Genomic DNA, 12118 nt, shown 5'->3' with positions numbered 1-12118 from the left:
TGAATATGTAAGTGGTATTAATGTGAAACAATACATTTCTATGGTCAGAATATTTCAATTACAAATTTGAGAGAACCAAAATTGAAAAAAATTTTTTTTAAAGATTTTATTTATTTGAGAGAGAGAACGCAGCAGCAGGGGGAGAGGGAGAGGCAGGCTCTCTCAGTGCGGGGCTCCATCCCAGGACCCGGGGATCATGACCAGAGCTGAAGGGAGAAGATTAACTGACTGAGCCACCCAGACGCCCTGAAAAAGATTTTTTTTTTTAATTGAGAAAGCGATCTGAGGTTTTATAGGAAATGAACCTGCCTCCCTACATAGCGTGTGGGCCTCATTGAGTTTTTGGATGTCGCTTTCCCGTCTTCCTTCCTGTCCCCTCACCGCGGCAGCTTCAGCCTGTCGGCCAGTACCAGTATACTTTCTGGCCCTTTCTGGGCTTCTGTTTCATACCTTTGAAAAGTTATAAACGTCTTGCCTCAGGCCAACGAGTTAGGAGGGGAAGGAATGGAAGGGAGTAATGGTGGAGTCTCAGGAGGAATGAAGGATTTTGTAGTGGCTGTGAAAGAAGATGCCTTTACCTTTACATTGTGAAACACAGATTTTCCCAGGAGCCAGTCCATTTGTTTCCCTTTGCCAGATCAAGAGTTCTTTAAGTCACTGAAGTGCATGTTGCGATAGTGAAGAGAACATATAAAATGCAGCATTTTGTATTGATGGTCACTGAGCTGTTGCTTCTCCCCTACTCCCACCCCTACTGCTTTATAAAAGTGTTGTTGATTTCTTCACAGACTTGCTCTGTAGCATGAAACATCTGATTGTATTTCTTGTTTTTGCTTCGTGAAAATGAGTTTTCTCTTGCTAGTCAGATGGAAAACAATTTTTGTTGAGAGCTCAGATCTCATCCAGGAGAGAATGTCAGTAATCAGTCCCCTGTGCCTTCTCCGCTTTTCTTCTTCTGAGGAGTTTTTGTTTTTATTTATTTTAAAGATGTTATTTATTTATTTGACACACAGAGAGAAAGTGAGAGAAGGAACACAAGCAGGGGGAGTGGGAGAGGAAGAAGCAGGGTTCCCGTTGAGCAGAGAGCCTGATGCGGGCTCAATCCCAGGACCTTGGGATCATGACCTGAGCCAAAGGCAGACGCTTAACAACTGAGCCACCCAGGCATCCCTTTCTGAGGAGTTTTTAGAGCAGTATTGAAGCTTAAGGATTATTGCCATTATATTTAGCAGCAGTCATAAACCAAGACACTTGCAAGGACTTAAAAGTAATCTCTCCCCAATTGACAGTGACCATAATGTTACTAATAATAGTTATGGTTAGTGAGGCCTCCTATGCCCAGCACTACTCTGAGTTCTACTTGTGCAGTTAATTGATTTCACTTGGGTTTGAAGCAGCCTCAGGCTTACAGAAGGCTTGCAGGCGTAGTAGAAGACCTTTTCTACCTGAACCATTTCAAAGTAGCTGTCACCGGGAGGCTGCACCGCTCTGGGGTTCCTTGTGAGCAGGGGCATTTTCTTCCACAACCTCGAGGCAGTCCTCTGGCTCGAGAGATTCACATTCAGATGTTGCCATGGCATTGCAGACCTCACTCAAGATTTTAGCAGTTTTCCTGATAAAGACTTCTATAGTAAAAGGAGCCGGTTTGATGGATTCAGTTGTCTTAACAGCTGTTCAGTCAGTCTGGAAGAGTTGCTCAGTCTTTCTTTCACTTCATGACCTTGGTACTTTTGAAGATTATAGGATATTTTGTAGACTATCTCTCAGTTTACATTTGTGATGTTTCCTCATTAGATTTAGATCATGTATCCTGTATCCTTGACAGGGATAGCGCACAAGTCATGTCTTCTTTTTTTCTGCATCCTATCATAATTTGTCTCATGTTGGTAATGTTTACTTTAATCAGTTGAATAAGGTGCTCTTTGCCAGACTGTGCAATTACAGAATTTCTCTTTCTCCTTTTTTTTTTTTTAAAGAGTTTATTTATTTATTTGACAGAGATCACAAGTAGTCAGAGAGGCAGGCAGAGAGTGAGAGGGAAGCAGGCTCCCTGCTGAGCAGAGAGCCTGATGTGGGGCTTGATCCCAGGCCCCTGAGATCATGACCTGGGCCGAAGGCAGAGGCTTTAACCCACTGACCCACCGAGGTGCCTCTCTTTTTCCTTTTCTAATTAATGACCATTTTGTGGAAGGTTGCTTTGAGACTGTGTGGGTAGGTAGCCTCTTCCCATGAAAACTTTATTTATTTATTTACACTAGGTGGATTAATGGCTTCCTATTTTATTCAGTTGTTTATATAATCTCTTACTATTATTACTCGTTTTTAGGTCAAAATTGTCCTAGATTTTGGAGAATGATACTTGGGTGTGGTCATTACTTTGTATCACTGCTCTCAGGGCTCTGAGTAAACAGCTAGGTTGCCTCCAGTGGGGGGAGAGGGAGAGAATGCAAACTTTCACATCTGAATTTCTGTATCAGTGTGTGTCCATGCATTCATACCCAATTCTTCACATCTAATCCAATACCAAAGGATTCCTGCTGGTTTTTTCCTTATTTATAATTCTCATTTTTAAGAGTGAGAAATCTTATTTCATAATCCTTAATATTTTTACTTCAGTTTCCTATCACTGACTTTGCTCTCTCCCCCACATGGATAGGTTTTGGTATCTTGAACTGTATTTTTAGTAGATTTAGCTTCTGGTATTTTTTAAAGCATGACCTCAAAGAATCGAATTTGTAACATCTTCTTTTTAGGACCCAGGGGACAACAACTACTGCCCTACCCAGGGCACAGTAAATGCTTATTCTGTGCTTTATTCTTCAGTTCCCATAAAAGCTCAGTGAGGTTGGCATTACCTTTATTTTACAAATGAGAAAATTGGCATTATATTAAAGAATTGCCTAAGGCATATAGTTACTAAACTGGAAACCCCAAGCCTATTTGACTCAAAGCCTGTGCTCTGAACATTGATGATTTTATCATAGATTGACTCGTATACAACCTCAGTTTCTTCTGGCTGTGCTGGAAAATAACTTGAAGCATTCTAATAAAGAAAAATACATGCTCACTAGAGAATAACTTGACAAATACAAAAGTTAAAGAAACAGGCTGAAATGAAAATAATTGTATAATCCATGTTTGTGTTTTCCCCCTTTGGTTTACATCTACATGCATGTGTGTATGGGTGTATGTGTATGTGTTAAGATCATGATTAAAATATTGTTTACATATAATGTACATATAATTATGCATTCTTTTATTCATTTTCTTTTATTATGAACATAGTACCATGTCATTAAACATTTTACACAAACATTTATGATGAACACTTTATCTACGATGATGTGGATGTCTAATAATTATCTCTTCCCATCTTGTTGAACATTTATGGTTTTCTAGTATTCAGTTATTCTAAATAATATTGTGACTGTCTTTTTTCAACATAAATCTTTATACTTCAGTAACAATCTAGATCTCCTTTATTTCAGTTAATTTGGATTCCAGACATTTCAAAATCTCTTTCTGGTCAGTAAAGTTGTCTTTTCCATTCATCATAGCTCATGGTGTTTATGTAGCGGTTGAGGACAAGAAGCTGGAGCTGGGTATAAAAATTTTTTGGTCGCTTTTCCTCTGCCATCACATTTGAACTCTCACAAGGTTTATGTCAGATGGCAAATGTTGGAAACGGTTGAGAGTGCATGTGTATTTGGAAATGCAGCCCTACTGAGGATATAAGAACTTTTTTTTTTTTAAATATAAGAACTTTAATCAGATAGGACAAAAAAATCAGATTTGATAATTTCAAAAATGCTTTGCCAGTAAACATCTACCAATGTTGAATAAAATATAACAGAACTTCTAAATGCAGAGCTGATCTTGTAGGAATTAAAAGAAACTGTCAAGTAAAGCATTAAGCTGATCGTTCACCAGCCCATGATAAGAGGAGATTGGGATAGTTAGTGTCTCCTTAACCAGAGGGTCTTGCCTTTAACACCCACTAGGTATAGGAGATGGGGTCTTGATCTCAGGGGGTTAAGAAATTGGAACTGAGAGCCCTCAATCAAGTTAGAGCCATCGAAGTTCTGTTCTTGAGTGAAAGGGTCAGCTAGATGATATGTCCAGAATTAGAGGAAAATGATAGCAAAACCTATTTGGGGCTGGTACTCTAACATAGGAAAGAAAAAGAGGGAGGAATAGAGGGAGAATTTCCCTTATAATTAATAACTTTGGGCTTTGCCCCACATGACAGTTGGGACATGAATTTGCATTCTTGAAAAATAGAGAACTCTAGAGTGAGAAGACAACATAAAAATTGGTCTTGGGTCATTGAGCTTCCAAGAAGCCTACTCTCATTCAAGAACTTGTAGAATACCTGCAGATATTATATCTTTGAATGCCAAATGCATTGTTAAAAATCACAAAATATTGGAAGAAACCATGTGCCATCAACCTGAGTTGATGTACACCTGAGAACTTCAGTGCTAGAACTATCAGAGACAGTATAACAGACTGAAACAAAATAGGACCTTTATTTCCCTCTCAAACTCTGAGAAGAAGCAATCCTGGGTGTGTGTGGGGCTCCCCAACCACCAGGGACCTATCCTTAACTTTAATTTTTACCTTGTACTCAAGGTGTCAGGGGAATGGTAGCTGTGACACCCAAATTTCACGCTGGTAGAAGGAGGAAGTAGGTTAAAAAAAAAAAGCATGCCTTCTTCCTTTAAAGGCATTTTGATAATTTGTGCAAGACATTTCCTTTTCTTCTCATTAGACAAAAAATTAAATTTTTTTTTTACCTTTATAGGTAAATTCTACCAGTATTCGAGGGAACAGAGAGAGATGGTGTAGGTTCTCTGAGTAATTTTATGAAGCTAGTTAAACTTTTATACCAAAACCAGATTAAAAAGTAAAATTTATAGGTCAGTTTTACTTAGGAACATGCATGTAAGATGTTTAAATAAAATAATAGAAAATGGAATCTGGTAAAGCATGAAAAATCTACTTACCCAAATTGGGTTTATAGAACACTTCCCAAATTGGGTTTATAGCTATTAATATAGCTTACCACTTTAAATGATGAAGAAGAACTATATACACATCTTGATGTTGAGAAAACAGTTGTTGAATGTCAACAGCTAGTCCATGTTGGGGGCAGGAACTCTTACAAAGTAACTGTAGAATGAAACTGCCCTCTTGTGACTGAATAAACAGAAATCTACAATAAGCACTCTACTTAAAGGCAGAGTGTTGGAAGTATGCCTCTAATTTCAGAAAAAAATTGGAATTCCATGTCCATTAAGACATGAAAATGTATGAGAATTGGGGATGAAGAAGTGAACCTCTAATAATATGGTATAATAGCTTTTGCCATAGGGACTCTGAGAAAGCGTGTGAACAGATAGTTAGAACTGATAAGATAAACCAGCATGTTTGTTGGAAATCGGAGCCGTCTGTATAACACTCTGCTCCATGTTCACAACATGAGGGACAGCTAGAAAATAAAATGAAAACATGCTGTTTCTAAATGCTTCCCTTCTCTCTTTTTTTTTTTTTTTTAAGAGATTTTATTTATTTGACAGAGATCACAAGTAGGCAGAGAGGCAGGCAGAGAGAGAGGAGGAAGCAAGCTCCCTGTCGAGCAGAAAGCCTGATGCAGGGCTCGATCCCAGGACCCCGCGATCACGAAGGCAGAGGCCTTAACCCACTGAGCCACCCAGGTGCCCCAACTTCCCTTCTCTTGATGTGAAGTTAGTACTAATTGAAAGTCAAATAGAATTTTTTTTCCTCCAACAAGTGTTTTTCTCTAGAGTTGCTTGAAGGTTAATTTTTTGTTGCTGCTTTTGCTTTATAGTATGTTGCTAATAAATTAAACATTTTAAATATTTTTCTATTTCTAGTAAGAAAAAACTCTTTGAAATAAAACCTGGAAAACTTGGTTTCCTAGGTTTTCTTTTATTTGTTGAGAAACAAAAAAATAAAAAATTTGGAAAGAACCCATTAATATAGTATTTTCATTTTACCCTCTAAGCTCCCCTTTAATCTATTAAAAAATGTTAATCCTTCAACTGTTGTCTGCTAAAGGATGAATCGGAGGAGAGAGGGAGGTCTAAGATCAGAAGACAGTGTAGGAGTACTTGGGATCACAGGATGTTAGGGAAGACCTAGCATTAGAGGCCACAGAAGGAAGCACATGGGCAGCCTCTGTGCAAGTTGTGTGTGCCTCTCCCTGCAGGCAGCCCGCTGGCAGGGAAGTGTGGCAGGAATGAGGTCTAGGTGGAGAGTCAACCGCAGTAAGTAGACATCTAGTGGTCAGGACAACTGTGGAGAAATCAAAGCCCAGGTCTCAGGGGCTTGGAAGTGCTGAGTAGAGTCACAGGGTTGTCCTCAGTGTAAGATAGGACTTGCTCAATGGAAACAGAGCCCATTTCTAGATCTGGAATTTATGTTAAAATGGCCCACTGGCTTACTTAATTACCAAATCACTAGGTTTCAGGGTGCCTCGATTTTCTCTGAGGAGAGCTGACCTCAGAGTCAGAGGTTGGATTGAACTCAGTTGGGTGTTAAGTGATTCAGTTTGGGGGTTAACAGCACTGCGGAAGCAGATAGCCTGGCAGGTCACTTGTTGCCAGTCACGTGTCCAGTCTTCAGACTCCGTGAGGACTGATGATTGAAGGCTAACTAGTACAAGTAGGTGTCGTGTGTGTGTGTGTGTGTGTGTGCGCGCGCGCGTGTGTGTGTGTGTGTATCATTTTAAGTATTTTATGTATATAACTCAAGAGTTACGATGCCACTACCTGTAACTCCTATATGTATCTTTCACCCAGTTTACCAGTTGTTAACACTTTGTAATATTTGCTTGAACAGTTTATCTTACTGATTTTATTTTGTAAATTATATATCTTTTTAAATGTATTACAGATTTGCCTTATTATTTCTGTTTTTGCTGAGTTATTCTCTGTATTAACCCTCTTTGCTTCATTGTTCTGTTCTCCTTCCCTGAACTGTTTAGGTATGAGGTGCAGCGTCAAGCTTCTTTCTCCCTAAGTATTTCAGTGTGTCTTTCTCAAGAACAAGGACATTCTCTTACATAATCATGATGTGGCTAGCAAAATCAGGAAAGGTGAAATTGATAAAATACTGTTTCTTCTAATATAGTCCATATTTATATTTTGCTAGTTTTTCTAATATTGACCTTCAGGGTGATTTCTCCCCCTGATCATGATTGGCATTTAGTTGTTTGATCTCTTTAATACACCTTACTTCTCTTTGTTTTCACAACATGTCTCTTAGCTTTTTTTTCTTTTGTCATGGTATTAACATTTTTGAAGAGTTAGAAGTCAGTTTTGTTGAATATCCTTCAGTTCGGGTTTATTTGATGTTTCCTCATTGTTAGATTTAGGTTTTGTAAGTTCTGCCAGGGAATGACTATCTTAAGTGCCATTCTCAGTGTATCAGATTTTTTTTTTTTTTTTTGAGGTACAAAAGAAGAGATTTAGATAGTTCCAGTAAAGATGATTTTGATACTGTCCTTGCCCCCAAAGAGCTTATCATCTTTTCAAGAGAGGTGAGGCACCCCAGGAGAAGCTGACATGAGTTAGGGGGCAGCAAGAGGAGAATGAAGTTCTCTGAGGTTTCCCAGCTGTTCCCAGTAGGGAGGTCTCTCCAGAGAGTTTCTGGCTGGGCTTCTGGGTAAGTGGGTGAATTCTGCACGTGCACGAGAAGAGAACTGCGTGGTGAGGTGAGCCCTGGAGTGTGCCACCACTGTGCAACAGGGCGGGGGGTTCTGTCCAGGTGGCCTGCCGAGGCATCTATGAGGTCAGGCAGCTATGAGTGTCAGGAAAGACAACCAAGAGGGTGTTGAAAGAGGCTGCAGCCACCACAGGACCCAGTGTTTGGAGAAAAGGTTGTAGGGTTTTGGTAGCTTGCCCGTAGTGTCACTCAGGGTATTTGTTGAGGTCAAAATTATAGTTTACACTTCTTGAATTGCTTTTTATGCTATATTTCATGGAACAACTCTTGTGGTTTTTCAGAATAATGATGAATTTATTCAATTATTGTTTTATGTTTATTTCTCCAACAGAGCATTTTCTATGTGATTTGGTAGTTTTGAGAAATGCACTTTTGAAGGAAATACTTTGTATTTGTGCTGTTTGGCTTCTAGGCAATTCAGTCGCTTCGGACTGTTCTTGGTCTCACGCGTCTGCGGACATGTTATTTGTGCTAATAAGGAAAGTGGTCTTCCAAGCTGTGGATCCTTGCTTCAGGGGCTGGGTCGAAAGCAAAACTTCTTCAAGTGTATTTGACATTTCTTGTATTGTATAAATGACATTTTCAGTATAATGAGAGTTTTTTAGTCAAAGTCTCGGAATTTAGTTTATTTGATAGCAAAAACAGGAGTACTAAAGAAATGGAATGCATCCTATATTTATTTTAGGGATCTTAAGGACACAGAGCACTCTCTTAAGCAGGTTTTTAAGTTCTTCACACTCTGTTATATTTGTGGGAAACACACTTAGCACTGCTCTTTCCTACTCTGTCTTGTCCTTTATACGTTTTTGGGAGTTTCATGGTCTAATTTTCCTTTTTTAATTGTAACTAAATAATCATACGTAGAATCAATCATCTCTTAGTTTGCAAATGGAAATCTCTGCTTGCGTACACATCCCAAACTAGGCTATCTTACATGGCTGACAGCCCACTTTGCCTTTTTGTTGGAGGTGGAGGTCGTGGGAAGAGGCATAAAGTGTGTTTCTAAAGATTTTAACAGAAAATGTCTTGGCCAGTGCTGTGGACAATATGAATACTTCACAGCACTCAGTATGACTGGCATGGCGTGGCCTTGCTGATGTGGCTTTAGAAATATTTTCTGACTAAATTTCAAATGAATTTAGCTTCTTGGTTAGTGCTGTAAAGAATTGCCTTGGGGTGCCTGGGTGGCTCAGTCGGTTAAGCTTCTGCCTTTGGCTCAGGTCATGATCCCAGCCAGGGTCCTGGGATGGAGCCCTTGGTCCGGCTCCCTGCCCAACGGGGGAGCCTGGTTCTCCCTCTCCCTCTGCTGCTTCCCTTGCTTGTGCACTTACTGTCTCTCTCTCTCTCTCTTTGTGTCAAATTAATAAATAAAATCTTTTAAAAAAATAAAGGAATTGCCTATAACTTTGAGTCATGAGATCTCAGATGAGATTTTTAGATGCACGAGTGTTTGTGGCATGGTGTTCTTTGAACTCTTGATTTGAACTTTCCTGCCCTTGTTAGTATTAGAAGGACATTTTTCAAGCTAGACATGCCTGAATGGATTAGTATTTCTTTGAGAAATGTTTTTATTTATTAGGCAATTTTGGAGCTTCTTATTTAAGAGAGATTAAGCTCTTTGCATAGAATAAAGTGTTCTTTAGATACTCTGCTTTCTATACTGTCTACACTGCATTTGGAGCTGTGACAATACTCAGAACTCCACAGCTTTGCCAGAATTGTTTGTGTGGCCTTTTCCCAAATGTTTACAGAGTTTTCAAAACGAAATTTGTGGGGTTGTTCCCCTTAAGTAGCTACTGCTGTGTTTGTAAATGTGCTGTCGTTTCTGTTCATTCATTCTGTGTATGGTCATTCATATCTGTATCTTTTGATTTTATTCCTTCTTAAAGATCTTGCTATATAAAATCACAATTAACCCCCCCCCCCCCAAAAGACAAAAGCAAAACTTGCTGTTGTCTTGTCAGAGCAGGGCTGTTCTCTGAAGCCTCTCAACGGATGGTTTGGCTTTCTGAGTTCCCGGGTGTTGGCTGTCTCGGATCCCCTTTCTAAGGCCCCACTTCCCTGCACACTAGCTTGGTATGCAGGGAGAAGCTGCAGTCTGTTGGCTGGGCTTTATTTACGGAAACAGCAGGGTTGAGATTGATTGCGTTGAGAGACAGTGTATGGATGAGGGAGGGTCACAGCACATGCTCAGTCCTGTCAGTGTGGGGGGAAGTTTCTGCGTTCTGCGTGAAGGCTTAGGTCATAGCACAAGCTCAGTGCAAGCTCTATGAGGTCTCTCAGACTGCATGTGCCTCCATTTTGAGTTGTTAGAGTAGAAAAGGGCAGAGTTTTACCAGTAAGTAGAGGTTCAGGGCTACAGCTAGACTCACCAGAGCCTCTGTTAGTCATGGATGAGCCACTCAGCCCCTGCAGGTAGGCTATCTTCCTCTGGCCTCACCGGAACAGTGATGGTTTTTGCTGCTCTTTCTCACTTCTGAAGATGTTTATGAATCATTTCATCATTCATAGTGCATGTTCCTACGAGCCTTTAATTCAGCCCTGGCTGGCCATGTAGGTGGTGTTGGGAAGCGTGAAGTCAGCTAAGAATGGGTCTGCCCAGAGATGCTTTAAGCAAACGGAGACGTTGTGGATCCCAGCTGTCCCTGTCCCTTCCCCTTTCCCTTCGCCTTTCCTCTCGGGGTATAGCTTTAGCCCGAGTCCTGCATGGGTGCCTGGTGCTGAGCTTGTTTGCCTTCAGGCACCTGCACAACAAACGTGCCGGCTACTCCTTTGCCGTGTGGCTGGCAGGGAATGCCTGGGCCCCAGAGCAGCTCTGTTTGGATGTTTTAGGAAGGGTGGTAGGTGGGCAGCTATTGGTTGCTTTGAAGGTGGGTGGAACTTGTTTTGATTGAGAGCCTGTTTGCCAGAGCAAATTATGTTTCTTGTGATCTGTTTCTGAAGTCTGAAGATGAACTAGAGATTATGACATATACAGGAGGAAGTAGTTGTGGACCCTGGTCGCAGCATTATCACCTTTAAAAAAATTTTTTTAAGATAAGTAAAAGGTTATGTCACATCAATTTCTGTTGTTTCAGAAGGAAACAATCCATTTTCAGAGTTTATGGGAAATGACAATTAAGAAAAGAATTGTATGCAGTGACATCTGTGATAGAAGTTAAGGTTTCAGGTATTTTATTTATTTTGTTTGTTTTAGCAGAAGATGGCATTTGTGGTGTATATGTATTTTGTTGTGTGACTTACACATTCTGTAGGAGAGGAGTAAAAAGAGGAGTTGATGCTAGAGAAGGTAGAAGCACTGAGCGGGCCAGGCCAGAAGCACTGAGCGGGCCCACTGCTTGATGGGCCCGGCACTAGCCTTTTCCTTGTCGGGGAGTCATACTTTTTGTGTGTCCTGTTTGAAGCCAGGCCTCAAACAGATGCTCTTACTATGGTTAATGTAGGGAGCCAGGCATAATGCTGAGGGTTAGGACGAGTTCAGTTCTTACTCAAGTATATGCTAGGTGAGGTTGGTGAATCGTATTAGTTGTTACTCTCTGTTTTCTCTCCCCTTTTTTCTTCTGATGAAAGTTGGAAAAAATTTTGAAGTGACAGTTAAGTCTTATGTATTTGTGAGGTTGGAAGTGGAGGCATGTGATACGGAAGAAAGTGCAGCTGATAAGTGCTCACGGGATAGTGAGGAAATGGATGGGACATCAGTGATACGGGGAGAGATTCTGAGCATAAGCCCTTCGTTGTTTAATGTGAATGTGGAACTTGTCTTTATCACTCCGTTTTGATCGAATACTCTTCCTTTCTGCGAATACTCTTCCTTTCTGCTATTTTCAGTCTAAAATTACCGTTTCTGCAGACAAGAGGATCTGGGCCCAGAGGTGGCACTTAACACTCCAGAGTTGTTTCAGAAAATCCTCATTTGAGTCAGGACAGTACTTGTCAAGAAAACAGTTGTGGACTGCCTTTCTTTTGTAGGGCCTTCACTTCTTCAACTTTTTTTATATTTACCAAACAAAGTGGACTAGGAAGCTCTGGGCAGTTTCCTCCCGCTGGTCCGGCTGGCTGGCATGGCCCAATACGGATGCGCACTTGTGAGCTCGTATGCGGTCACCTGTTTCGGTGGTGAGGACTTGAAGTGACCACTGCTGGCTGTGTAGAGTCAGATCCTGTGTTTCAGATCCTTACTTCAGGTGAAGTAAGTCACAAGAGCTGTTCCCTGTGTAGTGTGCATTTGTTCTGTATTTCCCGGTCTTGGGAAAATATTTTTGGAATGTTACTTGTTGACCAGCTATCTCGTGTTCAGGGGCTCCTGTGCTTGTCTGGTGGTGGTGGAGGTAAGGGACAGCACTGGGAGGTTATTCTCCTGGCTGGGGAA

General features: G+C 40.7%; 1 protein-coding gene across 4 annotated transcripts in view; it reads left to right on the top strand.

Moving 5' to 3' along the window:
• RERE (arginine-glutamic acid dipeptide repeats) overlaps positions 1-12118 on the top strand; it is a 419097-nt gene that overhangs the window by 272698 nt on the left and 134281 nt on the right. Inside the window, exon 1 of one of the 4 annotated variants that reach the window (XM_059374871.1) lies at positions 10063-10164. The exons of the other annotated variants lie outside the window; for them this stretch is intronic. Coding sequence (XP_059230854.1) covers positions 10139-10164 — 26 coding nt within the window. The 5' untranslated portion in view covers positions 10063-10138. Of the gene's footprint in view, positions 1-10062; positions 10165-12118 lie in introns of those variants that run through there. 4 annotated transcript variants of the gene reach the window in all.

The sequence above is a fragment of the Mustela nigripes genome, chromosome 14 (genome assembly GCF_022355385.1).
Source record: "Mustela nigripes isolate SB6536 chromosome 14, MUSNIG.SB6536, whole genome shotgun sequence".
In the NCBI taxonomy this organism is placed as follows: domain Eukaryota; kingdom Metazoa; phylum Chordata; class Mammalia; order Carnivora; family Mustelidae; genus Mustela; species Mustela nigripes.
Note: the sequence above shows the minus strand (reverse complement) of the source record. Positions and strands in the feature narration are given on the sequence as shown.